This window comes from Ailuropoda melanoleuca, chromosome 12, assembly GCF_002007445.2.
Source record: "Ailuropoda melanoleuca isolate Jingjing chromosome 12, ASM200744v2, whole genome shotgun sequence".
Taxonomy (NCBI): domain Eukaryota; kingdom Metazoa; phylum Chordata; class Mammalia; order Carnivora; family Ursidae; genus Ailuropoda; species Ailuropoda melanoleuca.
This window is the reverse complement of record NC_048229.1, coordinates 14,147,043-14,160,820: the sequence shown is the minus strand read 5'-3', so window position 1 is coordinate 14,160,820 and position 13,778 is coordinate 14,147,043. Positions and strand designations below refer to the sequence as shown.

At 42.4% G+C, this 13,778-nt stretch overlaps 1 protein-coding gene across 2 annotated transcripts in view; it reads right to left on the bottom strand.

The window, feature by feature from the left end:
• Nucleotides 1-3,127: 3,127 nt before the first annotated feature.
• Nucleotides 3,128-13,778, bottom strand: part of SUDS3 (SDS3 homolog, SIN3A corepressor complex component) — a 34,055-nt gene continuing 23,404 nt past the window's right edge. For both annotated transcript variants that reach the window (XM_002919674.4, XM_034672889.1), the window contains exons 11-12: nucleotides 8,762-8,846; nucleotides 3,128-6,002 (exon numbers count right to left, since the gene is read on the bottom strand). In XM_002919674.4, the coding sequence (XP_002919720.1) occupies nucleotides 5,904-6,002; nucleotides 8,762-8,846 (184 nt within the window). In that variant the 3' untranslated portion in view covers nucleotides 3,128-5,903. The remainder of the gene's footprint in view (nucleotides 6,003-8,761; nucleotides 8,847-13,778) is intronic.

The window sequence follows — 13,778 nt, the reverse complement described above, 5'->3', positions numbered from 1 at the left end:
TGAGTCTCCAGCTTCTGAGAAACAGGGGAGAAAATCTTTCAGATTCTGATTATTGGTCTTCCCGTATCAGTAAAGTGAATTTTGTTATTTTATAGATCTGTATCTTTCAGAGAATTGAGCAAACACAGATTAGGGAAAATGGGTAAAGGGATTAAGTACCTTGGTACCCTATGCTGCATCTTATCACCCTCATTCCCCCAGGGATCCTCCTAAACATACATATCTTTTGGTCTTAATAACCATAGATATTCACAAAAATATCTAGTCTGGCAAACACTAAAATTCCTAAAGCTAATATATTTCTCACCATCTTATTATGTCCAAAGAGAGTAAGCTGGTGCCCATGTTTCTAATGCGTTCCATCTACCATTTCCTTTATAAAAGCAGGAAAAGTGCTCAGCTTTACCCGAGATGGATTTGGGGCGTCTCTAACACTAGTGAAAGAGACTAGAAATTGCTTTCATTCCTGTCTCTCTCCACAGACTGCCTCTCTCCTGGGTTCGGTTGTTATACAGTTGCTGGTTGGAGCTGAGCAGGCAGTTTAAAGCGGGTGACATTGAACTGGTGTGTTCTGTCATTCAGTGACTCTACAGCAAGACATGACATGGAAAGTTCCACCGACATCCAGAGAGCAGCCAGATGTAGGATGTCCTGCTCTCCATCTACATTTTTAGAAACCAGTTCAATGGCTCCTACCCCTCCCCCTCCTTAGAGATGACAAGGCAGGCAGGAAGAAGAAAGTGATGTGGAGGAAAAAAAAAAAAAAAAAGACACATGTTTTCCTCCAAAGGCTCTCATGTTGCTTATTAGATAAAGTCGGCTCCATCAAGACAGCGCATTCTTTACATTCTAAATGGTTCCTTGGCTTTAGAACTGTGGCGCTCGTGCCCGCGCTGTTTCAGAGGAAAGCAGCCTCTTGGCGAGCAACTGGGACTCTCTCAGCTCCATTACCAAGGGAGAAGCCCCAAGTTATCCAGCAGGGGGTAGGGTCCTAGCAAATAATAGTGTTTTTACCTCTAAAATTTGCTCTCTGACTCTATGTTAAGAGGTGAGAGCAGATAAAAACAAATTCCCAGGGAAGGGCTGCAGAAAGGTGGAAACACTGAATGCAACTTTAACAGAGGGGGCTGGGAACAGACTGCACGGTGCAGTGGTTAGGAACCCTGGCTTGGAATGTAAAAGATTTGGGACTCTGCAACTCAGCGTGTGACCTTGGAGAAATTACTGAACCATCCCCTGTGACTAAAGGAATCTTGTTTCCTCCTCTGAAAACTGGTGGTAACAACAGTGTCTTCTCTCCAGGGTTGTTATGAGGTTTGGATGAGACAATAAGAGAGAAGGGCACAGCACCTAGGGCTAGAGCTCTTATTCACCAGTCCGCCTGTCTCGGCACATCATTTTACAACGTTATTGGACAACATTTACCGAGCACTTCCTATGACCAGGCACAATGCTGAGCTCTGGGTTTCATGGGAGGATTAAGTAAGTCTTAGAATGACTGTGTTAACAAATACATCAACAATATAACATATACAAACAAATTATATTAATAAATATATTGGGAGTATTAGTACTTGGATCATTACAAGGATTAAATGAGAGAAGGCCTGCCTTGAAGGGTTTAGTATAGTGCCTGACACACACAAAAAACTCACACGGGAAGGGGATATTAACACGAAGGGCAAGCCCCATTCACCTTGGTGACATGCGGGAGGGGGACAGGATTAACTTGAAGGGTTTTCCCCTCCCCCATTTCGCCACATTCTCTGCTACCAGCTCTCACATCCCCGGCCAGCTCCTAGCCTCCGCCACCAGGGACTTGGCTCTTCCAAACAACTATGAAAGGACGCAGCTCAAGAGCTTGAAGGTTAAGGTGATTAAAACACAGGAAACTGATCAGTCTAGCCATTACCCTAGTGAGGAGTAGCAACCAGAAGGAAGCCTGCTGGGGGTTGAGGGTGCTGGTCATGCTCTTTAAAATCTAGATGACGTGGACGCGTTCACTTTGAGGAAACTCAATTTCTACAATGAAGATTTGAATACTCTTCTGTACAAATGGTAGGTTACAATAAAAAAAAAAAAAAAGGTTAAAAATAGTAACTGCCCTTCTCCAACACCCAGAGCACAGAGCAGCCCTTCCCGGTGAGCATGCCACACTCGGGTCGTGAGCACACCAAGTCAACCACCTGTGGCAGTGAGCAGCCGCCTCAGTTTACCCACCAGGGAGCTGTAGAAATACAGCTTTTTTTGTTTTGGTAAAATTGGGAAGCAGTGCTCTAGAGTACCAAACGACAACCTCCTCTTCAATCACACAAGTCTACCTTAAGGTTTTTCTTATCTAAGGTCAATGTTATTGACTCTGTTTTTAATGAGATGGTTTTATCTTCTCCAACAAGGAAAGAGTACACCACATTTATGGGTCAAGACTCCTCGACTGCTCTTTACAAAACTGAAAGCCTGTCTTTGACATCATTCCATATCTTTCTCTTCATAACGAGCAAGTATCTAGCATATCCCTCCCTCTTTCCCAATTTCCTTTCCCCACAATCGCTGCGGGGGGGGGGGAAGCCTAAAATAAATTTCAATCATTTATCAAGTCAATGGATATAACACAGACTACATGCTGGTTTTGTCTTTGAAAGTTTATTGTTATTTAAAAAAAAAAAAAACCCTATACTTTTTACATTTTACAGTCACCTCTCAGAACATTTAATGATACCAGTTAATGATGATATATAAAAAGCCCACCAGCTGCTTGAAATGGCTGCAAATTTTTACCATGTACTGGTATTAAATTGGTTTGAACTCTTTGGAAAAATTGGTGTAACATTAAATACCGAGATTTCAAATTCCCAGATTAGAAACAAGATTTTTAAGTCAGGAGGAGATTTAGTAAAAATTCAAGGCTAAAAGGAAATGTTAATAGAAAAACAAAAATACTGTAAAAAACAGGATTTCCCCCACCCCCAAGTTAGGTTAAAAAAAAAAAATGCAACCAACCCCACTCCACCCCCAATATTTCTCTTAGAAAAGTCACCCAATCCTGAACACAGGGTCTCACACACAAATACAAGTAGCTTGATTTGCAGATCAGCCTCTGGGATCTTATACTGGCCCCAGTTCGGAGTTTAAAAAAAAAATTAAGTTAGGTAGTGAGATATCTATAAATACTGGTATCCAAACGAATGAAAACATCCTGGCTTTGGTATGGCTACAGAAATCTGGAAATTGTTCAAGAGGACACTGGCTTTGGAAGAGAGGGAGGCAGAGGGTAGGGAAGGCAACACAAAGCCCCCAAGCAGAGGTAAAATAAATACTGGGACATAGCCATAGCAAACACGCTGTGTATAATACTGAGGCAGGTGCCTCCAACAAAACACACATATAGGTTCTTGATCAGAATAACCGAAGTGCAAGTTCTTGATCAGATTAACACCATGTACAGGTTCTTCATAACAGTTGTCTAGGCCAACCTTTTTCAAAGTATTATCTGCAAGAAACAGTTTGAATTCGGGGATGCACATGGTACCCTACTGTCTGGTGAGAGAGAAAGGCCTTCTGGAATAAGAATGGCCACCTGGGCTAAAAGCCACCCCCTTGTTAGTCCAAGAATATCAAAATCTGTGTTTGCCCATCACAAAAGCACCTCCAACTCCTAACAAGGGGGCTATGCTACCGCTGGTCACCGCAGGGGCCTGCCAGAGGGGTTGAACAGCTGGCTTTTCATCTCTGGGGTGAGAAAATAAAAAACTCCAGCTTCTGAGATTAGGAGTACAACTTACTGTGCTGTGTCTCAAGTCTACTCCCCACTTGCCCCCATTCCCACAGTCATGATTAAGGATTGTGAGGATACCGAGGAGCAGAAGGCAGCGATTTGGCCGAGGCAGAGCATGGCCTCATCACCCTAAAATTTATAGAAGAGAAGAGGCCAAAGTGCCCATACTCTGGTCTTCACATGAACAGTAACTTCACAAAAGCACAGAGGTGCCACCAGAGCAGGCCAGAAAAAAAGGCAACTTGTTGCTGTGATGCTGAATCCCCAGTAGGTATCAACACGAGCCTTTCCAAAATAAAAAAAAAAGACCAACAAACTTTGGTGTACTGCTAGGAAGCTAAGTAAGACAATCACTCAAAAATAAAAAATAAAAACAAAACTGTGATGACCGCACATACTATAACTAAATTTCCATCACAGGGTACTAGCGGAGAACATACAGCCACCTGCTATTATGGGACATTACACACACCACAGGGCCAATTCAAGCAACAGAGACCCTCTCATAGAGCAAAGGCTGCCAGGAAGAAGCAAAAGATGAAGGCCCTGTTTACTGTGGACTTGGTTCACTCCAGTAATCATCATAGTGGGGGCTGCGGGCAGGGAAGAAGCACAGAACACCCAGGCAACTCTAAATAAACAAGCATCATTTACTCTATTCTCTAAAGGAGACTCCAACACTGGGTGGGGGTGGGCGGGGGGAGTGGGTTATAAATTAAAACGAAAACAAATCTGTACAAGTCTTTACTCTGAGTCAGTAAGGTTTGGTCTCTGTTGAAGCCAGGACTTAGGAGAAGGTGATTCGCTTGTTGTCACGGCCCCCCAACTTGCTTTGGGGTGTATACATCAAGAGATGACACAAAGAGAATCACCTGAGACCAAGGGCATGACATACAAAGATTTCCTAGGATGTGTAAGGTCTACTGACTTCCCACAGAGATGCTAACACAGTTGCTCTAACCCCAAATTCTTTAAATATCCTACGGTGGCAGCTAGAATACAGAAAACCCCATCTGTCAGCAAATCATCTCTTGAAGGCTGGAAAGGAGGGGCAGGAGGCAGGGAGCACAGGGAAGGCTATTTCCCCAGGACTCCCTTGGTCGGTGGTGGCCACAGCAGAGCTTCCTTTGTCTTCAGCCTGGTCCAGACCTCCTGGGAGGCTAGGGGCTCCAACAAGGCTCTATGGGCTTGAAACAGTCCGTGTGCAGTAACGGCCTCGGCGACAAGAGCGCAAGTGGAGTTATGAGTGAGAGTCTACAGATCACTGATGACCGCCCGGTCAGTCTCCCCTCCCCACCTACAACAGATAACCCAGATAATCGGCCAGCACCAGTACCGCTTCATCTCCTTAAGAGCAGGGAACAGAAATGAATTAGAAATAAAAACTCCTGACATGACCACTTGTTCCGGCTTGAGCTAGAACAAATGTGTCTGATAAACCACTTGCATTAAATAACACTTAAAATGCGCTACCTTCAGCACATTTCGGAGCATGAGATGCCCCCTCCCCCAACCCCACTTACTTCAGTGCACGTAGCCACCCAGGCAAATTTTTCTGTCGCTCAGCCAGTGGAATGGATGGCATACACCAGATGTTACACAAGGCATTTATTTCTCAGAGAAGGCTGAGAGCCAGGAGAATTAATCTCCTTCTGCTAGGACCTCTGCCCCAAGCTTCTGGGGAAACAGTGAATTGGGCTCAACAAGGGAAAGAGCTACGTGATCCACTAATCAGATTCAAAACATGAAAATGCAATGGAGAGTGTATCCCTTCCTGGTAGAAAGACCTAAAGACAATTAAAAAAAAAAAAAAAAGTCCCTTCAAACTCAAAGGAAGCTTAAAAAAAAAAAAAAAAGACAAAGTATAGGCAAAAAAAAATGAAGAAATGAGTAAATCAAACTTGCGACACTCCCCAAAGCAAGAGTTCTTGGTGACGGCCGGCTGGAAGAGGTCGAGGCAGGAAGGAGCAACACAAAGACTGAGTGGCTGCCACCACAGCGCCTCGCAGAATCCACAGCAGTTTCCAAGGCCAAGGAGCAATTCCCAGGTTAAAAACTTTCTATTTGGAAGAAAACAAAACCAAAAACCACTCCAAAAAAAAGTTCAAGGGAAGAACACTGTAGAAAGTCAAGCCGCTGACCTCCGGCGGATCACAAAGAGTCCACGCTGAAGCTGGCCCAAGTAGATCCTCATCTTGGTGCTGTCACTCGTCTTCCTCACCCAGATCTGCAGGAGAGAAGGAAAGGGAACAAGATGGGAGCGGCTACAGTGAATACTGCGGAGCAAATCTTCCAGAGCATCAAAACACCTGCATGAATGAGGTGTGGGCGGAAAACTGGCAACCTCTTCTGCCAGGCTGCGGGCCCCCCTACAGGAAACCTCTGGTGTAGAGCAGGCGTCAGCCCTGGACCTCCTTTCTCCTTCCTTCTCCCTCTCTCGCACCTCTAATTAAGAAAATGGAAAGCACAGTGATCTCAGGATCTATTTTTGCCTTGATCTTAAGGACTTTTTTTGATTTGGTTCGATTACAGCATTATCAACATTCAAAATACATATATTCATGAATATAAATTTTCAATCAAATTTGGAAATATTTTCCTTGCCCCAAGGGACTTCCGTATCATAGTCTTTCACTACTCTGGTTTCCTGGCAATTAAGGCTAATGGTCATGGCAGAAAAAGAAGGAAAAAATAACAAGGAAAAAAAAAAAAAGCCCATGAGTGAGCTAAGGCCCAATCAGGATCATCAGAAGGCTAAATTAGCTTAAGACAGCCCTTCCCTCCTGACCATATCCTTTTCCCACAGATGGTATCAGATGTCTGACATTTCACAGGGCAGATGCATCCTTGCGTAGAATGGAGAATGGGCTCTGGCAGCAGGGGGACCGCCAGAGCAGACGAGGGCACTCAGTAAGTGTCATCCCTGTGGCCAGGACTGGGAAGAAAGACACCTCCTCAGTCACCTGACACACCTGAGCTATTTCATCTTCAGAACAACCCTACGAAGCACTATCCTCACCCCATTTTATAGAAGAAGGCTGAGTCAACTTGTCCGATGTGAATTCTGGTGCCTGCTCTCAAAACCCCTTGCTTGCTCCCGTCCGCTCACCCAGCCCTGACTCTTCCTCTCACCTGTTCCTCATCCGCTTAATTAATGTGCAATCAGATGGAGCCAAAAGCATGATTAAGTTCTGCATCTCACCCACACATGCAAGCAGAAGTCTACAGACCTATCTTCTCCCTCCCCCATTCAGTCTTCAGGTTTTAAAAGTGTTTGTTCTCAGTCTCATTTCAATTCCTTTAATGTGATTATTTAGCAACAGAAAGACTTTAAAGTCAAATACACTGGTTAAAAATAAAGTTAAAGACCTCACATGAAGCTGAGCCTCTAAGGACCTTGCAGAAGCACTTTAAACTGAAAAATGACCCCAAGAAGGGCTGAAACAGGGAGTCACCAACAGGCTCAGACTTGCTCAACAAATGTGCCTGAAGTCAGGTTATGCCAAGGCCAACTAGCTCCAGTGTCACTTAGGATTTGACCTGAAAAATCAGCTAAAATCCTTCCAAAAAGTGAGAAATGTTTTCCCATTACCAGAGTTGCATGGCTCTGATACATGGAGGCTTCTCCCCTCCAGGTGACATGTCTCAGTGTCACCGTTTTCTTGTCAGACCTCCTTGACACTCTATTATGTCAAAAGATGACAATCTTCAAAAGAGAGAGAAAAAATATATCTTGCATTTCTATTTTTCCTGAAAAATCTTGAAGTGTCACCAAGGAGGATGAGGCACTGGTTGTGAAGTTAGGTTTGGGTCCTAGGAGGCCATGTGGCCAGGCACAAGGGCTCTGCTGTGAAGTCCTAACTAACTTTTTGCTGACAAACAACACGTCTCTCCATCAGATCCCCTGTTCTGGTTCTGGCTTGGCTTGGGCTGACTCACAGACCCCAAGCCCAGAGAGAAAGGACATTCATATCTGGAAGGCTCTCCCTAACTTCGGAGTAAACAATCATTTTGCAAACTAGTCACATTTGAGGGCATTTTCAATTCAGGAAGCTAGGAGAATGGAAGAGGCTTAAGTTATTTCATAATCCAGTTTCATTAGATTTACTGTGCACTGGCACGATATAAGTTACAGAGAGTAGACACATAAAAATCAATTTCTTTGCAGACATTTGTGGCCTGATAAAAGATCAAGCCAATCTAGCTATTAAAGTTTTAAACTTCTTTAAAACTACTAACAATACAAGTTACACATTGCCGACATCCCCCTAATGAAGAAGGGCCCGTCGGAGAACTCACTCGCCAGTCATCCTATCCTGGAGCGTAACCCTCTGAGCTGACTTTAGAACCAGTCGCTATCCTACAGGAGAGACTCAAGGAAACCAATATCTGAGGGCCAGAGCCTGGCAGCTCACTGTTGAAGAGGCACAACAAGACGTGTCAGATTGTAAAGAGAGCAGGCAAGGAGTAGTGTGTAGCTCAGACCTGGCCAGCATCCATTTACTGAGCACTAACTGTGTGCCAGACCCTGGGCCAGGTGCTTCATTAAATCCTCAGGGCGCAAAACAAATCTTTTAGTACACACGAAAGCTCTAGAGAAATAAGGAAGATGGAGTATGCTCCACAAGCAAGTTCCGTGGTCGGTGCACGGTTACCTTACAAAGCAGCAGGATCTGAACACACAGGTATCAAACAGACTTGCCTTCTGTTCTTTCCTATAGTCTCCCTCAGTGGTTCCCAACTCAATGACTGTATGTGGAGTTCACCAATACCATCAGGAATATATAAATCCATATCCTGTTGTTAGTCAAGCAAAGTAAGGGATTTTTGGGGATATTTTGTCTCCATGCAATTTCTGTCGGGAAGTGCTGACTGAGATCCTAACCCACACACGACACACGATTCCACTGTCCATTCTTGGTGACACCTGTACTGCAGGTTTGTCACACTTTGCTCTCCTGAGGGGGGAGGGAGTTCGGCCCCTACCTCATTGGCTCCGACAGAGCTGATCACACAGCTCAGTTTCTGGTTGTCCTTGGACTCCAGATAGATGGCCTGACTCTTGTGGTACCTGCCAGAAACAAGACACAAGTTTATATATGTTTTTAACCACTTTAATGAGATAAGACTGACATTAAAAAAAAAAGCCATATATATTTACTGTTTATAACTCGATGAGTCTGGGGATAAGTACATACACCCGTGAAATCATCACCACCATGAACATATCCATCTATTCCCAAAGTCTCCTCCTGCCCTCTTCATCAAAATTATTTGTTGCTGTTGTTTTTTCTTTTGTAGAAAGAACATTTTGCATAAGGGCTATGCTCTTAACAAATTTTAAGTCAATAATACAGTATTGTTAAAGGCACCAATTTTAAAAAAGAAAGGAAAAGAGGGAAGAAAGAAAACACAACAAAAAATATAATTAAAAGTCTTAATTTACATTTGAGGAAGAGTCTGGATTTCAGGTTTAATTTGAAGGCCTCCATCCTTGTATTACATCAGCTGGCCTCCTAATCTTCTCCTAATCTAAAACTTACACTCCTTGATCCTTCTGCAGAGGGAAAAAGGTGGCGGGGGAAAGGCTGGGAAGCTAACTTCATATTTACTTTTTATTTGGACTATATACCCCAATTCAGTCAAAAAATAAATTATAATTTTTCAAAATAAAACCTATTCCCACTTTCCACCCATCCCAAAACACTCAACAAAATAAATAGAAGGGTTTGAACAACCAATCTATTATTTATTTTCAGTATGTCCAAATTAAGTCATCCACAAGAAGGCAGGCCAAATTCAACTCTTTCTTTGGTCACTCATTCAGCAAATACTCATTAATCACTTCCTGTGTAGCACTGAGGATGCTGGACGTTGGAGGTGGACTGTGAACAGGAACAAGGTCTCTGAGATCACACAGCTTCAAATACAGCAGCCGTGAAGAATACTGAGTAATCACACATTCTGAGTGTCAGGGTGTGCACCACAGGGATCTGATTTGGCCTGGTCCGTCAGGAGAGTTGCCTTCCATGGAGTAGACCACAGAGATACTCCATTTCGGCCCCAGTAGCCATCCTCTCACCCTGTAGCATAGGACCACCTTCAACTTCTACAAGTTCAGGGATAAGGCCGAGGATGAAAAGTGAGGAAGCCAGGGCCAAAGCCCAAATGAGACAACAGCAGCTGCCACAGGACAAAGGAACAGCTGCTGGATTGTAAGAGTTGGAAACATGCACCGGGCTGCTGCTGGCAGCCCTGGCTGGGGCCAGCCCCGTCAGTCAGGAACATAACCTCTGGTTCATTCTGGCTGTAAAGGTCAGGCTAAACAGACCCACTAACTCATGTAAATTCTACCAAAATGCATCTCCCAGCAAAGTACTGCATTTTATCATTACTTCTGTGGGGGGAAAAGGCAGACTATTTTGCTGGTATAATGAAATAATCTACTGCCAGGATATCACAGTAAAGAGATGTACTTTACTCCCACAATGAGCTTTTTCCAATCCAGGTTCTAAGCACTCTTTAACCTGATACTTAGGAGCTGAAAACTCAGGTTTCCAACTCAATTTACTTCCTGAAAACACTGTTAAAAGAAATCGAATCATAAATGCAATTAGAACAGCGAGATTGGTTTAGACTCAGCTTTAAAGTTGCTTTTGGCCAGAGATCAGTTGGTAAACTGGGTCAGGGGACCTTCATTATGCTAAATATGTAATATCACAAGGTCTGAAGTATACAGTACATGAGGAAAGGCTGAATTAGTTCACAGCGTGACTCAAAAAATCCCAGTTTCCCTCCCACATCTAAGCCAACTTTCCTATGTGAACAGTAACATCTGAAGTGATGGTTAGAGTAAAATTACAGAGCGGGAGAACATTTGAAGTTATTCTATGGGGATCGTGCGTTATTAAAGAAATAAAGACACAAAGCATGCACCTGGCCTCAAGTCACTCTGATACTATTTCCTAAATACTTTAATAAAGAAAGGTCACAGTGTGGTGAAGGACTATGTTACTAGTGTGGAAACATGCTAAATATACTGCTAAGTGGAGGGGGGAAATCTATGTCCATTACGTTCCTGTTCTTATAAAAACACATATGCATGTTATGTGTATCATACACACACAGAAAAAACTGGGTAAAGTTACATAGTTAAGATGTATAATAAAAAGTGTATTACAACTTTACAGAAATATGAAATGTAAATTAAGAACAGTATTCTTTTTATCACATGGCTTTCTTTTTTCTTCTTCTTTCTGAAATAAGCAGGTATTACTCATTAAAAATTAAGTAAATCCTGGTCTGGAAAATAACTAAATAACAAAGATGGGTAAAAACAAAACTTGATGTTAAAATTAACGTCTTAATGTCTTCAAAGACAACAGCTAACTCTGGGAGACTAGTCAAACAATTCTCATGAGATGTGCCACATTTTCCTTCAAATGTGTGCAGAATCCAAACCCCAACACCTCTGACTGGCTTTAAAATGAATACCGGAAGTAAACAATGAGATCTGGTCTGTTACCCGCTCCCCTGCCCCGGCCAAGAAGTGGTCTGGGACTTGAGCATCTGGCCACCTCCCAAATCTGCCTGCTTTGGGGTCACCAAATGGTGGTGGCTTGAATGTCCACCAATGGTCACCATCTGCTCCACAGCAGAGCTGGCCTGCATGTTTCCCAAAGTAACCCACTTCCAAGCCAACGGATTCTCAGATCCTCCTGAACCAGAGTCTCACACACCACACACTGTTATCCCAAATCTATTCAACCATCTGAATTCTCTGGGGGGGGAAAAAATCCTCAGAAATTAGCATTCATATTTTCAAGATGAAACTAAAAAGTATAGGACAACCTTAACATACAAATTTACTTTTTAATTTCTAAAGACTAATAAAAGAGGGGGAGAGAACTCAAAATAAATATAGACATAAAAACTGTTAAAAAGCAGCAACAATAGAGCTAAAAATGTACTTCATCACTTTTTTGCCAATTAGCTCATTTTATAAGCTGCAACTCAGATAAAAAAAATAGTTTAATAGCCTCAGAGAACAAGCCCCAAAAGTCAAACTGACTTTATTACTTTATTACTAATGGAAATCCTGACCTGGGAATCGCAACAAATGAGCTCTCAGAGCTTTGCTTCTACTATTAAACCCAATGAACTAGAATCAACAGTACTATTATGCAAGAAAGCAATTTCTTCGAAAGGTGGGTCAAAAAGGAGGGGTAGAATTAATTTAATTTTGTATCCTACTGGGAATCCTGATATTAACGTTTCACTTCCCAAAAAACCTGAATACCATGTTACAGCTCTGGAACCTCAAGGAGTCCCAATACCAGTTGTAAATATTCACCATCTTAACAGTCTTTCTCAGTCACATTAGCAGCCCGAGATTTAAAGTGGGGAGAGATCACCGGCACCATCAGTAGTTATTTTAAAATACCAGCTACTTCTGTGGTACTTTCTAAGAAGGGTCATTAGTCCAAATCAAAATGTGCGGAAAACCTAACAGCAGGACATAAAATGCCTTAAAAGCACTACCAGACCAAGACAAAGCAAAAATGCTCATCTTTCAAAATGAAATGTAGCTTGGTAAGTGTTCATGCCAAGATGGGAAGCCTGAATCACACTCATTTTGCTGAAGTCATTTAAACTCAATGAAACACGTTTGCCAGAACTACCGTTGCACCCAAATACTCCACACCACTGGAAAGAGCATAAAGCGGTTCACTCGCCCTCCCAGCCACAGGCTGTGATTGGCAAAAGAGAAGGAAGAATGAAAGCCTCCTAACTGACAGGACACAAAGGCTAAACATCAAGTTGAGCCTGGTGAGAGATGAGGCCAGCTATGCACTGGTCAGGGAGTGGGCCAGGACCCCCATGAACACCTTCCAAATGTGGCAGGAAAAGGAGAGAACCACCTTCCCACAAATGTGTCATCAACTGACTGCCAAAGCTAAAAGGAAAAATACAGAATACAGATGAAAACAATAGTCTCCATATTTAATAATATGCAACTTAAAATTCACCGAAAAAGGAAAATGCTCCCAGAGACCTTCTTTTCAAAATTTCTGCAGCCCTATGAGAAAGACAGCGAAATTCACTCAAAATGCTCAGGTCTAGCACAGCAAACGTGACCACCCTATTTACATTATGAAACACCAGGAATCGTGGATCCCTTTTTTAGGAAAACAAGAATTTTATCTTACTGCATTTTCACCCTAAAGACAAGTCTCAAAGTCTAAAAACTAAGCCTTAGAAAGAAGATCTGAAGCAACGCAATTACAAAATGAACATCATTTAAAATATCACATAGCTTTAAGATTCATAGATCTGTAAAAATGTTAGTGATAAATCTCATCGTTTTTGAAGACGGCTCTTATGTGCGGGCTTGATCTTTAAAGGTTACTTGGTTTTCATTATTAGAAACATTTTTCATCTTATTTTCCCCCCTCACTGTGTTGAGCTGTTAGGGCCTGCCACCTAGTGGCAATATGTTCTGATAAGCAATGTTAAGATATACTAACTGGCCTTATTGAAGAAAGCCAAATAGTCAAATGAGAGGGGCAGAAGTCACTAAGATCAGGCTCACAGAGGCGGCCTTCACCACCCACTTATTAACTCACTGTAACCTAATATTTTGGTGGAATGGATTTATTTCAGGAATGACTAGATTTCTAAGCATTTCTGCCAACTTCAGAAGGATAATATTTTAAGGTAATCAATTAACAATCTTGGGATTTTTCTTCTTTAACAAAGCTCAAACAATTCAAAATAACCATTACTCTAATTTTAGAACTTTGGGTAAATACATTCAAACTCAAAAGATCATTAAAAATGAGAGCCATCATAAATGATAATTACACAGCATTAAGTAACCTCAGATAAACATTCTCCATACAAACAAGTGGAAATCCAGAATGCAAATGTGTCCACCATGACTTAAACTGAGTATGCCTGCATATGGACAATGAATAAAGGAATATGTCAGAATTAAAGGAGC